General features: G+C 43.8%; 1 protein-coding gene across 2 annotated transcripts in view; it reads right to left on the reverse strand.

Annotated features, from left to right (window-relative positions):
• abca2 (ATP-binding cassette, sub-family A (ABC1), member 2) overlaps positions 1–13,206 on the reverse strand; it is a 478,875-nt gene that overhangs the window by 317,074 nt on the left and 148,595 nt on the right. The window contains exon 1 of one of the 2 annotated variants that reach the window (XM_069932974.1): positions 9,626–9,819. The exons of the other annotated variant lie outside the window; for it this stretch is intronic. Within the exon in view, the coding sequence (XP_069789075.1) occupies positions 9,626–9,728 (103 nt within the window). The 5' untranslated portion in view covers positions 9,729–9,819. Of the gene's footprint in view, positions 1–9,625; positions 9,820–13,206 lie in introns of those variants that run through there. 2 annotated transcript variants of the gene reach the window in all.

The following is a 13,206-nucleotide window of genomic DNA, read 5'->3' on the forward strand; positions in this document are numbered from 1 at the left end:
GTTGTGGGTGCCTGGAATGCCTTGTCAGGGGTGGTGATAGAGGCTGAAGCATTAGAGGCATTTAAGAGACTCTTAGACAGGCACATGGATGAAAGAAAAATGGAGGGTTATGAGGTAGTAAGGGTTTAGTTTTTTTTTGTAAGAATATAAATGTAGGCATACCATCAAAGATCAAAGGGCCTGTGCTAGGCTGTCGTGTTCTATGTTCCATGACTATCACAATTTGATGCAACATTTCCCATTTTATTACATGAGAGTCTAGCTTACCTCTTATTCCCTAAAATCTGCCCCAAAGGGAAACCTCTTATTTCAACAAGATTGAGATGTTTTGCTTCCACATTTATGAAATGCCGAGAAAGTTGCTTCTAACAGACCTGCATCAACTTATTGCAGAGGTTTAAAATATTGCTGCTGGTGCATCTCTGCAGTTCAATATTTACGAAGTTCATGATCTCAGTTGGATCATTAGATCTGGTCTTCTTCCCAGAAGTATCATCCTTATTTATACTGATATTGATCAAGATGGCAGATTGACTGCAAACTCTTGACATCCAGAATAATTATGCATAGAGAGGGCAAGAATGTGATGTACGGAAACGTAGTCAGGATTGGAAATAATATCAGTCTGAGGAAAACTAGGACAGGCTGGAATAGGGAGAGCTGAAGGAAGACAGAATATAAGGAAAAAGACAGATTTAAAAGCAATAGGAAATTCCTGTTGACAGACGTGTCAAAACTCCTCAAACATACCTTTGTTGTTTGGTTTGAGGAGAGAACGAAGGGGATTTGGAAACACACAGCCTGAAAGAGTGAGACAGAGAGAAAGGTTTGTATCTGTCGCTGTCTCCAAGGAGTTAGTACGTCCTCCCTGTGTCAGTGTGGTTTTTCTCCAGGTGCACTGGTTTCCTCCCACACTTCAAATACGTACTGAATCAGTAGGTTAAGTGGTCACAATATGTAATTGAGTGGTGTGGGCCAGTTGACTGTATCTCTAGATAAAATTATTTAGGGGCCTGACAGAGTAGATGCTTCTGGCTGTGTGTCTAGAACCAGGGTTAACAATCTCAAAGTACGGGTTTGCCAATGCAAGGAATTTTGTCACCCAGAGTGGAGTAAATCTTTGGAACTCTCTACCCAAAGAGGCATTCAAGACAAAGGTCAACAAAATTTTGTAGTGCCCAAAGGTAAAATATCAGGAAGATTTGTTTGAATAGCATTGAATAGCAAGGCCTTGAATAACCCATTCTTGTTTTGATGTCTAAAGTTTTTTTTTTATTGCCAAGTAGCATGAAATCACGCTACACACAATCTTTAGGCACAAAACAACATTAGCAAACAGATTAGCTCGTGTTAAATCCATTACAATGTGTGCCATATCTACCTGCATCCTCTTACCTGTTGGCCTGTCCTCCTTCCCCTACCTACAGATCATCTGATTTTCGGCCCTACTGAAAAAAGGGCTCAGGCCCGAAACATCAACTGCCTTTTACTTCTGATTGATGTCACCTGACCTGCTGAATTTCTACAGCACTTTTGTCCCCTGATTCTCACACAACCTTTTGGCCACCAATGGTCTGCATGCACAGTATTTACTGAGATATAGGAGTTAAAAATCTTGGATTGCGGCGAGGTCTGTAGCACACATGAAGCCATCAGCACAACCTGAAATTTGACATCAAATAAATCATCAACTGAACCAGAAGGAAAAAATCATGGAATCCACTTCCAAAGACCTGTCAAAACTAACTGCAAATGGAGTAGACCACGTTTATGGAATAAGGCAACTTTAATTTGTAATGTCTCATATCATAATTAAAAATGCTCCAATTAAAATTCTTCTCCACTGAGCAGAAACTGTTGCATTTTTCATCATTATAATCCTTCAAGTTAATCAGTATAACAATTCCTACAAATCCCACATTTTTGTGAATGTGAAACATTCTTGCTTGATTGAAATAGCTAATGATTTGTCTAAAAATAAATGTGATTATCATTTTGGAGAGTGAATGACTGGAGTTCTGAGAACACCAAAGAAACCCAGAGCCGAGGATGCAAGTTCTCTGTCAAGATAGTTTGTTACACCCACTTGTTTTTCTTTGAATGGGCACAAGAACAAGTCAAGTTCAAATGCTCAAGTGAAGTAACCACTGAAAGATGAATCTTGCAATCCTGATATTAAGAAAGTTATCTTTAGTGACTGCAACAAGAGGGAGTCGTTACATACAGACTGAGCAAAGGAGCCATTCAGACTGGTTTTTGTGTAAAATATTTAAACATAAAAATATTTCCTGCTTTTCAATTCGTAATCTGGAGGGGAAAGGAGAAGGGGGTGGGGGAGAGAAAGGGGGAAAAGAGGGAAGAGGTGGAGGGGAAGGGAAGGGAGAGGAAAATGTCTCGATAAAGGGTCCAGACCCAAAAAGTTGACTGACGACCATTTCTACCTACAGATTTGCTGTTCCTCTTGCAATTTTTTTCTCTCTCTCTCTATTGCAGTTTGTTTACGTTTTGATTTGTTTACAATGTATATGTATCTTCACGAGTACAGTTTTTTTTTGCACTAAAAATAAGTGGTAAGACTGCCTTGCCCAGAGGAAAAAGAATCTCAGAGTTGTATGTGATGTCATGTATGTACTCTGACAATAAATCTGAACTTTGAAATCTTTGTCTACTCAAGATTCCAGCACATGCATCTTCAGTGGTATTCAACAGAATAGCACTTCGAAGAATTTACTCCTTTCACATTCTGAGCTCAGCACGACAATCTATCCCCAAGATGCACTCGTGCTTGGATAAACAGGCTACAAGGTAGGTAGTTAAAGTGAGGAGTGTAGGCCTGACCAGCACAAAAAGCTGTTGCATCATCAGAGTGTCTCTTCGTGGAAGAGACTGTCCTCAAAATGCCCCTTCATGAGCTGATATGAGCAGGGAATAGTAAACCTTCCATTCTCCAGAGCTGAGGGAAATGACTTTCAAAGAAAATTCACAGATTGTTATTTTGGTTGTAAAAAGAACTAATAGAGAGTAATGAGTCAAGTCCAAGTCACAATAAACTCCAGAATAACATGACTAGCATGAATTAAAGATCACACAAAATCTCTAGATTCAGCAAAACTGAGCACATAATTCAACACAGAGTGACCGTTTGTATAAATATTATATTTTTACTCTTTTGTGACGTATTTGCAGATGTTACCAAAATAGGTAGTGGGACGCGTGGTGCCGAGGACCCCGAAAGACTCAAGAGAGACTTGGTTAGATTAGGAAAAAGGGCAAGGAGGTGGCAGATGAAATACAATGATGGAAAGTATAGGGTCATGCATTTTGGTAGAAGAAATAGAAAAACAGATTATTATTTAGATGAGGAAAAAATTTAAAATTCCGAGGTGCAAAGAAACTTGGGATTCCTCATGCAGAACACTCTAAAGGTTAACCTCCAGATTGAGTTGGTGGTAAAGGTGGCAAATGCATTATTGGGATTCATTTCAAGAGGAATAACATACAAGAGCAGAGATGTAATGTGAGACTCTATAAAAGCACTGGTGAGACCTCACTTGGAGTACTGTATACAGTTTTGGAAAAGATGCACTAGCATTGGAGAGGGTTCAGAGAAGATTTACGAGAATGTTACTAGGAATGAAAAGGTTAGCAATACGAGGAATGATTGTCAGCTCTTGAACTGCGCTCAATGGAGTACAGAAGGATGAAGGGGGACCTCATAGAGGCATTTTGAATGCTGAAAGGCCTCGACAGAGTAGATATGGCAAGCATCTTTCCCATGCAAGGGAATTTTGGGACAAGATGGCACAACATCAGGATAAAAGAGCATCAATTTAAAACAGAGATGTGGAAATATTTCTTTCATCAGAGGATCGTGAGTCTGTGGACATTGGGTGTATTTAAGGTAGAGATTGATCGGTATTAGATTAGTCAGGGCATCAAGGATTACGGGATGCAGGCCAGGGAGTGGAGCTGAGTGAGTGGATGGATCACTGTATGATTAGAATGGCAGAGCAGACTCAATGGTCCAAGTTCTGCTCCTTTATCTTGTGATCTTGTAATACAAGTTTTATTTCAAGTCATCTTCATTTAGCTTTTAACCTCTTACAACAATAAAGTAGGCGCTTATTGAAAAAATGCAAATTACTCGAATGTCCACAAGGAATAAGGATGCCTAGAACCACATTTTGGGTCATCTCAGCAACAATGAGAATGTGCACCTGCAATTTGCTAATGCTGACATTACAACAGCCACAGCTTTGAACAAGAGCTCACAGAACATTTATTCCATTATTCATCCCTTGCTACCCTAGCCCTTCCTCTTTAAGAATGACGACATAATCGTGTGCAATGTGCTTCTGAAACGCAATGATTCCTCATCCTTTCAATGGTTGGGAACAACTGCAGACGAAACCAACTATGTCTTTATCAAGTGGAAACACTTTTTTGCAATAGAAGTTCAATTTCACATCATGTTCATTGAGGCTTTTGCATGGAGTAGTCTTGACAAGAAGTCCATCATGGGACTGTGTCTGCTGTGTTGAATTGTCACAATGGTGAGCACTCAAATAATTTATTTTTATTTATTTAAATTTATTTACTCCAACAATAAACGCAAACAGATTATTCAAGGGCCCCTAGCACTTTTGATTCACCAACACATCCCATCGAACTAATAAACCACAATGCACAATGCATAAAGAAGTGGGAGCGGTAAAGCAAAAATTATTGATCACAATAAGACTACCTCAGACCCCAACGCAGCTACAAAAGACCAATTCCTGGTGGCAGCAATCCACACCTGACAAGAAGGCCCTTGCCCTCACCTCACCATTACACCCTTCGTGATCCACCCCACCATTTCCTGCTTAAATACTCAGCCATAACCCCACCCTCAAAACCATCCAGTCCTGACCATGAGTGAAGCTATCAGGAGTCTCCAGTGCCTTCTAGCCTTTGTACTGCCAGTCAGGCCTTCCCTGTCGCCATCGGGTTTCAGTAACTTTGGCGGACTATTTAAGTGACTCAATGCCCTTGGAATTTACAGAGCTTCCATTTCCATGCAATCATGCGCCTCCTACCTCCTGTAAGGTCAATACATCCACCACACAGTTCTGCTGCTTAGTTTTACACTTTTCGTCCCTCTCCTTCAGCAAGCAGAATGAATGACTTCCCAGAGACGGAAATCCAGCATCTAGGCTCCAGAGAGTGGCAACACTTGAAACTCTGTCAAACTCATTCTGACACACGCCACAGGAACACTTTCCAACACCTTTTGCAGAGTCTGTTTTAAGTTCTGAGGCGAGGCAGGGTAACACTTGTACACCTCAGCAGCTAACCTGAGGGTCAATTCTTTGGTCTACAGTACACCCTTATTACCAAAGTTCAACTTCATTGTTAGAGTGCATACAAGACATCACATATTATCCTGAGATTCTTTTTCCTACAGGCCAGGTACAATTTCTACTTATCGGGAGTGTTTAAAAAAATTGACTAAAATAAACAGAAGTGAGAAATGTACACAAGGAAGCACAAACAAGCTGAGCTCTATAGAAAATAAATATTTAATAATAAATAATGTGCAAAGTAAGCGTCCTTTAATGAGTCTCTGATTAAGTTTGTTGTTTAGAATTCTGATGGTGGAGGGATAGGAACCGCTCCTGGACCTGGTGGTACAAGCCTTGTGTCACCTATACATCTTTTCTGATGGTAGCAGCAAGAATATAGTGCTAAAAAAGAGCAAAATGAGACTGTCTGTAGTTCATTATCCATTTTTAAACTCTTTACAAGTTATTTGTTTGGCTTCAGGCTCTTATACCACCTTCTTGATGGTAGCAGAGTAAAGAGAGCATGGCTTGGGTGGCTTTTTTAAGACACTGCCTCATGTAGATGTCCTTAATAGAGTGAAGTCTGATGCCTGTGATGTCACAGGCTGAGCTAACAACCCTCTGGAGTTTACTCTTGGCCTGAGAGTAGGCACCTCTGCACCAGATGGCGATGCAACCAGCCAGAATGCTCTCTCTGGTACACCTGTAGAACTTTTCATGACATACCCTCGTACATCTCCTCAAGCCCCTCAAAAAGTATGGTCCCGGGTGAGTTTTCTTCACATCAACATGGAGGACAGATACTCAGAGATGTTGACATCCAAGAATTTGAAGTTCTTGACCCTTTCCACTACTGAGCCCTCGATGAGGAATGGTGTTTTCCAGACTTCCTTCCATAATTTCTCTTTGGTTTTGCTAACAGTGAGTGCAAGGTTGTTGTCATTACACCATTCAACGAGCTGCTCTATCTCCCTCCTGTACTCCTCCTCATTGCTATTTGTGATTCTTCCGACAACAATGGTGTCATCGGCAAATTTGTGGATAGCAACAGAACTGTGCCTGGCCACACAGTAATGGGTGTATAATGAGTACAGCAGTGGGATATTCACACATCCTTGGGGTGTGCCTATGTTGATGATCAGTGAAGAGGAAACATTGTTTCCAGTTCATACTGACTGTGGTCTTCCGAAGAGGATCCAATTGTGGGGGGATACAGAGACTGAGAGTTTGGAGTTTCTTGACCAGCACTGAGTAAATAATGGCGTTGAAGGCTGAGCTGTAGTCTATAAAGAGCAGCTATATGTATGAGTTGCTGTTTACGAGGTGATCCAGAGCTGAGTGGAGAGCCAGTGACTTCAAGTAATGTTCCTCCAATTTACTGGTGGTCGTGGTGGGATAGTACACGAGGCTATGGACAGACATGTGAGTATGAGAGTGGGACATAGAACTAAAATTGTTGGCCACCAGGAGGTCACTGTCGCTGGTGCGGACAGAGCGAAGGTGCTAAGCGAAGCGATCTTCAAATCAGTGCCTAGTCTCTCCAATGTAGAGAAGGCCACAAAGGGAGCACCTGATGCAGTAAATCAATCCTACGGATACACAAGTGAAGTGTTGCTTCATTTGAAAGACCTGTTTGGTACCCTGGATTGTGGTGAGAGAGGTGTGGGCACAACTTTTGCACCTCCTGCAGCCCCAGGAGAAGGTGTGGTGGGGCAATTGGTATGGAGGGATAAGTCATGGAGGGGGCGGTGCCTATGGAAGGCAGACAGGAGAGGAGAGGGAAAGATGTGTCTTGTAATGGGATCCTGTTGCAAGTGCCAGAAATTCCAGAGGATAACATGTTGGATGCAGAGGCTGGTGGGGGGTAAGCACAAGTGGAATCCTGTGTTTGTTTTGTCTAGAGGCAGAGGGGGCCAGGGCAGATGAGCAGGAAATGGAGGAGATGAGAGTGAGGGCTGAATTTATGGTGGTGGAGGGGAAGAAGGTAGACATTTCGGAATATCTGGACTGGAAGACCTCATCTTGGGAACAGATGCAGCAGAGACAGAGAAATTGCGAGAAAGGAACAGCATCCATGCAGGGGACAGGGTGTGAGGAAGTGTAGTCAAGGTCGTGTGGGAGTTGGTTGTTTGTAACATATGTCACTAAACTCTTCCAGGAACACTTACTCCAATGCCATTCATCCAGAATGTAATAACTATATCCACAGTTATGCAGCAACCATTTAAACATATAACAAGTGTTGTCTAAATACATCCAGAAGGGTTAGATGTTAAAATGTAATAGCAAATGTCCTCTGACTTAAAGAGCCAGAACATTCAAGATTAGTTGTCCCAGTTTTGAAACATGTGTATTGACTCCTAATAGTTCTTAGACAATAGGTTATTGGTGCCCGAAAACCATTAGTGAAGATCTGATTTATGATATTCAACCATTTGCAAAGGAGATGAGAAAGGTTTTTTTTTCCTCAGTGTATCAGGAATCATTACAGGGGAATCATTCAACATATACAAAGACCAGGTTAGCAAATTTTTGGTCTTCAGGTATCAAATATCAAGGAAAATGCAGCTAATGCCAAAATCAAATCAGCCACTGCAAAACAGCAGAGCAAGTCCAAGGAGCAACGTGATCTATTTTCACTCCCATGTTCTTGCATTCATATATTACCATCTATAGATTAACAATTCACATTACAATACACAGCAAGAAAACTCATTTTTCTTCACTTGTATCACAACAATAATGAAGACATTCAGCCCCTGGTTTTCTGCTGGTTCACAAAGTACTGGCCCCATTAATTCCATTTCCCATACGCTTGCTTCTCTGCATCCCTGCAACCTCCAATGGAGACCAGTTATAAATATTGTATTTCACATTTAGAGCCTTGTTACTGCACTTCCACTCTTAAAGGAACAGCTTGTCAAAAAAGAAACTGCAGCATCCATTAATATTACATTTTGTCACAACAATTAATTACCTAAGCATTTTAAAACATAATTTAATGCCGCAGAGTAGTGCACCCGTTCATTTAATCCGATTACATGTACAATGGCAGAGCTCATGTCCACACCCTGATTTTCCACAAGAGCAGCTTAACTTTACACAGTAATAGGTTCTTCCAAAATAAGCCCTTCACAGCCCATTTCAAGTTCAAGTCTATTATCTGATTCTCCATATACATCCCGACAAAACAGCATTACTTTGAGGGTACTTTGTGTACCCTCAAAGTACACAATAGATGGAGCATAATGGCCACATAAATAATCAAAATAAATATATATAAATATTTGGGTTCATTTGCACAATTGCAGGGCACAGTTCATCACTCTCACAGCCTGTGGAAAGAAGCTGTTCCCTTGCCTGGATGCGCTTGTATCTCCTCCTTGATGGTAATGGGTAAAAGATACGGTGTGCTGGATGGAAAGGGTCTTGCAAAATTCCTTGAGTCCCACTGATACAGTGCACCCAGTAAATGTCATTGATAGAGGAAAGGGAAACCCCAGTGATCCTCTCAGCTGTTTCAATTATCCTCTGTATCGACTTCCAGTCCGATGCTTTGCAGCTACCATACCACACAATGATGAAGCCAGACAGGACACTCAATTTGCTCCTGTAAAAGGTTGTCAAGATGAGGGCCAGTAGCCTCATGTTGCCTGAAGCCTCTTCACACATTGAGCACAAAAGGTCTTTTCTAAAAGCATCTACAAGAAACAGGGCCCCAGAGATACAATCTGGGAAAACAAATCTCTTTGAAAATACATATTTGCATAAATGTTGATGTTGTGGAAAAAAAATTCTTTAGCACCAGCATATAGAAATATAGAACATGACAGGCTCTTTGGCCCTCTGCTGAACAATATTTCTACCTAGTCCCCCTGACCTGCATCCAGTCATTGGCCCTCCCATCCACGTACCTGTCCAAATTCTTCTTAAATGTTAAAATTGAGCCCCCATTCACCATTTTAGCTATCAGCTCGACCGACACTCCCATCACACTCTGTGAGAAGAAGATCCCCCCCCCCCCCCATGTTCCTTAAACTTTTCCCCTTTCAGCCTTTTCCCATGTACTCTGGCTTGTATCTCACCTACCCTCAGCAGAAAAACCCTACCACATGAATGAACAAAAACAAAAAATACACCTATATTTGGAGTCTGTATTGGGTGCTTTATTTTTTAAACTCACAGCAGCTCAATTTACAGCAGCTCATTAAGATTACAAGGCAGAAACATCCACTAATTTTAAAAAAAAACACCTCAATGGAAATGATCCAGATGATGAAAAGAAATTAATTGCTGGATACCTGTCGCGGCAGGGGTGAAAATCTTCATTTTCTCATTGCTGCCCAAGGAACCACCATCACAAAGGAAAGGCCAAGTTACCAAATGGACCTGAAGATATTTCATTCAATCAACTTGATACGCTCTATCTATGACTTCAAAGACTGAGAGGGAGACGATAGGCTTTAATACACTTTAGATTGTAGTTGGCCTGACTCCATGTGCTTGAATTAATGGATAGGGAGGAGGGAGGTCAACTTTTATGGCTAGGTCATAAAGGGAAGAGCTACTGGGGAGTGAGTCATCAGTGGGCGGGCCAGCCACTCATACACAGCAGTATATACATACAATTGCATTCATCCCCTCTTTAAAAAACAAAACCCTGCTCATGAACCCCAGATCACTATCAATATAGTTTGGGTACCTGAAAAGGGTGAATATGCTGTGGGGTGCCCTGATGACAGTGGCTGAGGCCATGTTGGGACAGGCGATGGAAATGAGAATCTGGAGAACTCGTTTATGACATTGAGGAAATAGATATCCATATTGGACAAGGGCAGTGGCTTTGATGAGGTACACCTTGTCGAGCTGGTAGAACTGCGATTTACATTCCACACAGACCCGGCAATGTCCGGTCAGAGATTTGATCTCCTCGATGGAGTATGGGAGGTTCCAGACTTATATGAAGTGAAACCATCTTGTGACTCCAGGGTAGCAGAGGTTGTTGTGGAAGGACTGAAGGTGGCTAAGATGAACACTGGTGCACGTCCCCCGAGAGTGTCGGTAGGGGTGGGGGGGGGGGGGGGGGGGGGGGGTTGTCATTGAGCTTGCCTGGCTGGTACAGGATATCATAGTTGTAGGTGGAGAGCTTGATTCTCCTCCTCATGATTTATTGTTCTTGATTTACCCAACAGTTTAGTGTTGAACATAAAGGCCACGGCTTGTTGGTCCGTCAGCAAGGTAAATCTTTTCCCGGCCAAGTAATGACGCACGTGGCGTACTACCTCAATGATCTCCTGTCCCTCCTTCTCGAAGGTGAAGTGTTATGTCTCGGGGCCATTGCCAAAAATGTCACTGGTCTGCCCGCCTGGTTGAGAGTGGCTGCCAGTGCGAAGTCGGAGGCATCGCTTTCCACTTGGAATGGGATGGATTCATCCACTGCATTCATGTTGGCTTTAGCGATGTCTCCTTTGATTTGATTGAACGCCGCCCAGATTTCTGCCAATAAGGGAAAGTTCAGGATCTTACCAGGCTTTATCGGCATAATTGGGCACACATTGGGCATAGTAAGAAAAGAATCCCAGGCACCATTTTAGCACCTCGAGGTTGTGAGGGATCGGGAGCTCCATGAGAGGACGCATGCGGTCGAAGTCGGGGGCAATGACACCATGTGCCATGATGCATCCAAAAAGGGTCAGGTGAGTAATGCTAAATACATTCTTCTCCTTGGTGTAAGTCAAATTGAAAGACTTAGCTGTGTGGAGGAATTTCACAAGGTTCGCGTCGTGGTCCTGCTGGTCATGGCCGCAGATGGTGACATTGTCAAGGTAGGGGAAAGTGGCCATTAATTTATGCCTGTCTACCATCCGATCCACCTCCCTCTGGAACACAGAAATGCCATTCTTAATTCCAAAGGACTCCCGGAGGAAGTGGTAGAGCCTGCCATCCGCTTAGAATGTGGTATATTGGCGGTCCGCTGGGCAAAAGGGGAGTTAGTGGTATGCCTACTTCAGGTCATTCATGGAGAACACCCTATATTGGATAATCTTATTGACTATTTGGCAATCCAGGGGAGGGGGTAAGCATTTAGCTGCGTGAATCAGTTGATTGTCTGGCTGTAGATGATCACCATATGGGGTTTACTCCCACCCCTGACCACCACGACTTGGACTCTCCAGGGCCTCAAACTGTAAACTATGATCCCGTCCATCAGGAGTCGCTCCACCTCGGACTCAGTACTATAGTGCCTGCTCTTTGTCATATTGGGTTTGCAGACTGGGGTCAGGTTCTCAAATAATGACAGAGTGGGGTATGCGGAGGGTGGAGAGGCTGCAGACGGGGACTGACTGCCAGGGTGGGGAAACTCTGTGAGTTGAGGGTTGTATACCGTTATGGGCAGTTGTGGTCCTCCAAACACCATCGTGACACTCCTGGACTGGCTATGGAAGTTGATGCCCAGGAGAATTGGCGCGAAGAGCTGTGGCATCACAAGCAAATTAAAGTTATCATATTGTTGCCCCCCCCCCCAGCACTGTTAACGATGCTACACAATATCCTCAGATCTTAGCAGATTGGTCCTTTGCAGCTATAGAGATGGTGCCGCTCATAGGTCTAACAGAGAGAGAGAGAGAGAGAGAGAGAGAGAGAGAGAGAGAGAATAAGAATTTCTGGGCAGTGTCCAGATGGATGAAGCTCTCTGTGCTCCCACTGTCAAACAAGCAATTTGTTCTTTTCCCGTTTACCTCAATCTCCATCATCGAGTGGGTGATCAGGTGAGGATTGCTTTGGTTCAGTATCTCAGAGGCCTGGATTGGATCGGTCCTTTCTGTCGGAGGGGGGGCCCGGACGGTAAGATGGTGGCCCCCATGTTGACCACGCAGTTGTACCGGGCAAGGAGGAGGAAGAAGGCGAAAGTGGCATCATCCAGGCGTTGGAAGGCAGAAGTGGCATCATCCAGGAAGGCGGAAGAGACATAGGATAAGATGGCGACTCCCAGGATGCACACGCAGACGAGCCATTCGGGACCGGAAGCAGCATCAGGCCGATGCCCCCCCCCCCCCACTTGCTCGGACAGGATTTGACTTACAAATGTGCTGGTAGTGTCCTTTCTTCCCGCATCCCAAACAGGTGGCTTCATTTGCCAGACAGAGTCATTGGGGGTGCTTTATCTGACCACAGTAGTGGCACTTCAGTGTCCGATTGCAGCTGCGGAGTCGTGGCCCACTTACACAGAGGCAAATGTGATGTTGAGTCCCAAAATGGGGTCGCGCGTGGCCTGTGAAAGGAGGGCCCGTTCTTACCGGCAGCAATCACCTTGGCGTTGCGCTGGGCAGTATCAAGAATCTTAGTGAGCTGAAATACTCCTCAAACAGTCACTGACAATGTAGTCAGACCTGGCCCTGGACATGCAGGCATCCCGGATCAACTCCTCCACACACTGGGCTGCAGGTACAAGGGTCGAAATAGTGCTCCAGCAGTCTCTCCCCAGGTCGTACAGGGCCCAAAGGAACTCATCCATGGACTCACCGGGTTGCTGTCTCCTCGAGGCCAGCATGTATTGTGAGTACACCTCGTGTACCCGGGGTCGGTAAAGGTTCACCCATGGCCTCTGAGTTGGTTGTGCAGTTCCTGATCGATTGGTATCCCACTCTTGCTTGCAGGACCTGGAGTCTCTTCTCATCTGAGTCTACCAGGCCTGTTGCAACTTCAAGAAAGTTTGAGAAACAGGTGATCCTCTGCTTGTACTGCTCGGCAGCTCCAGGCGCCTGTGGATCGATGTCTAGCCTGTTGGGTCTCAGCAGCTTGTCCATCCCATGTGAAAAATTAAAGTGGATTAAATTGATACACACTATCAATGAGTCCAGAGACTGAGAGGGAGACTATA

Source organism: Narcine bancroftii, chromosome 1, assembly GCF_036971445.1.
Source record: "Narcine bancroftii isolate sNarBan1 chromosome 1, sNarBan1.hap1, whole genome shotgun sequence".
In the NCBI taxonomy this organism is placed as follows: domain Eukaryota; kingdom Metazoa; phylum Chordata; class Chondrichthyes; order Torpediniformes; family Narcinidae; genus Narcine; species Narcine bancroftii.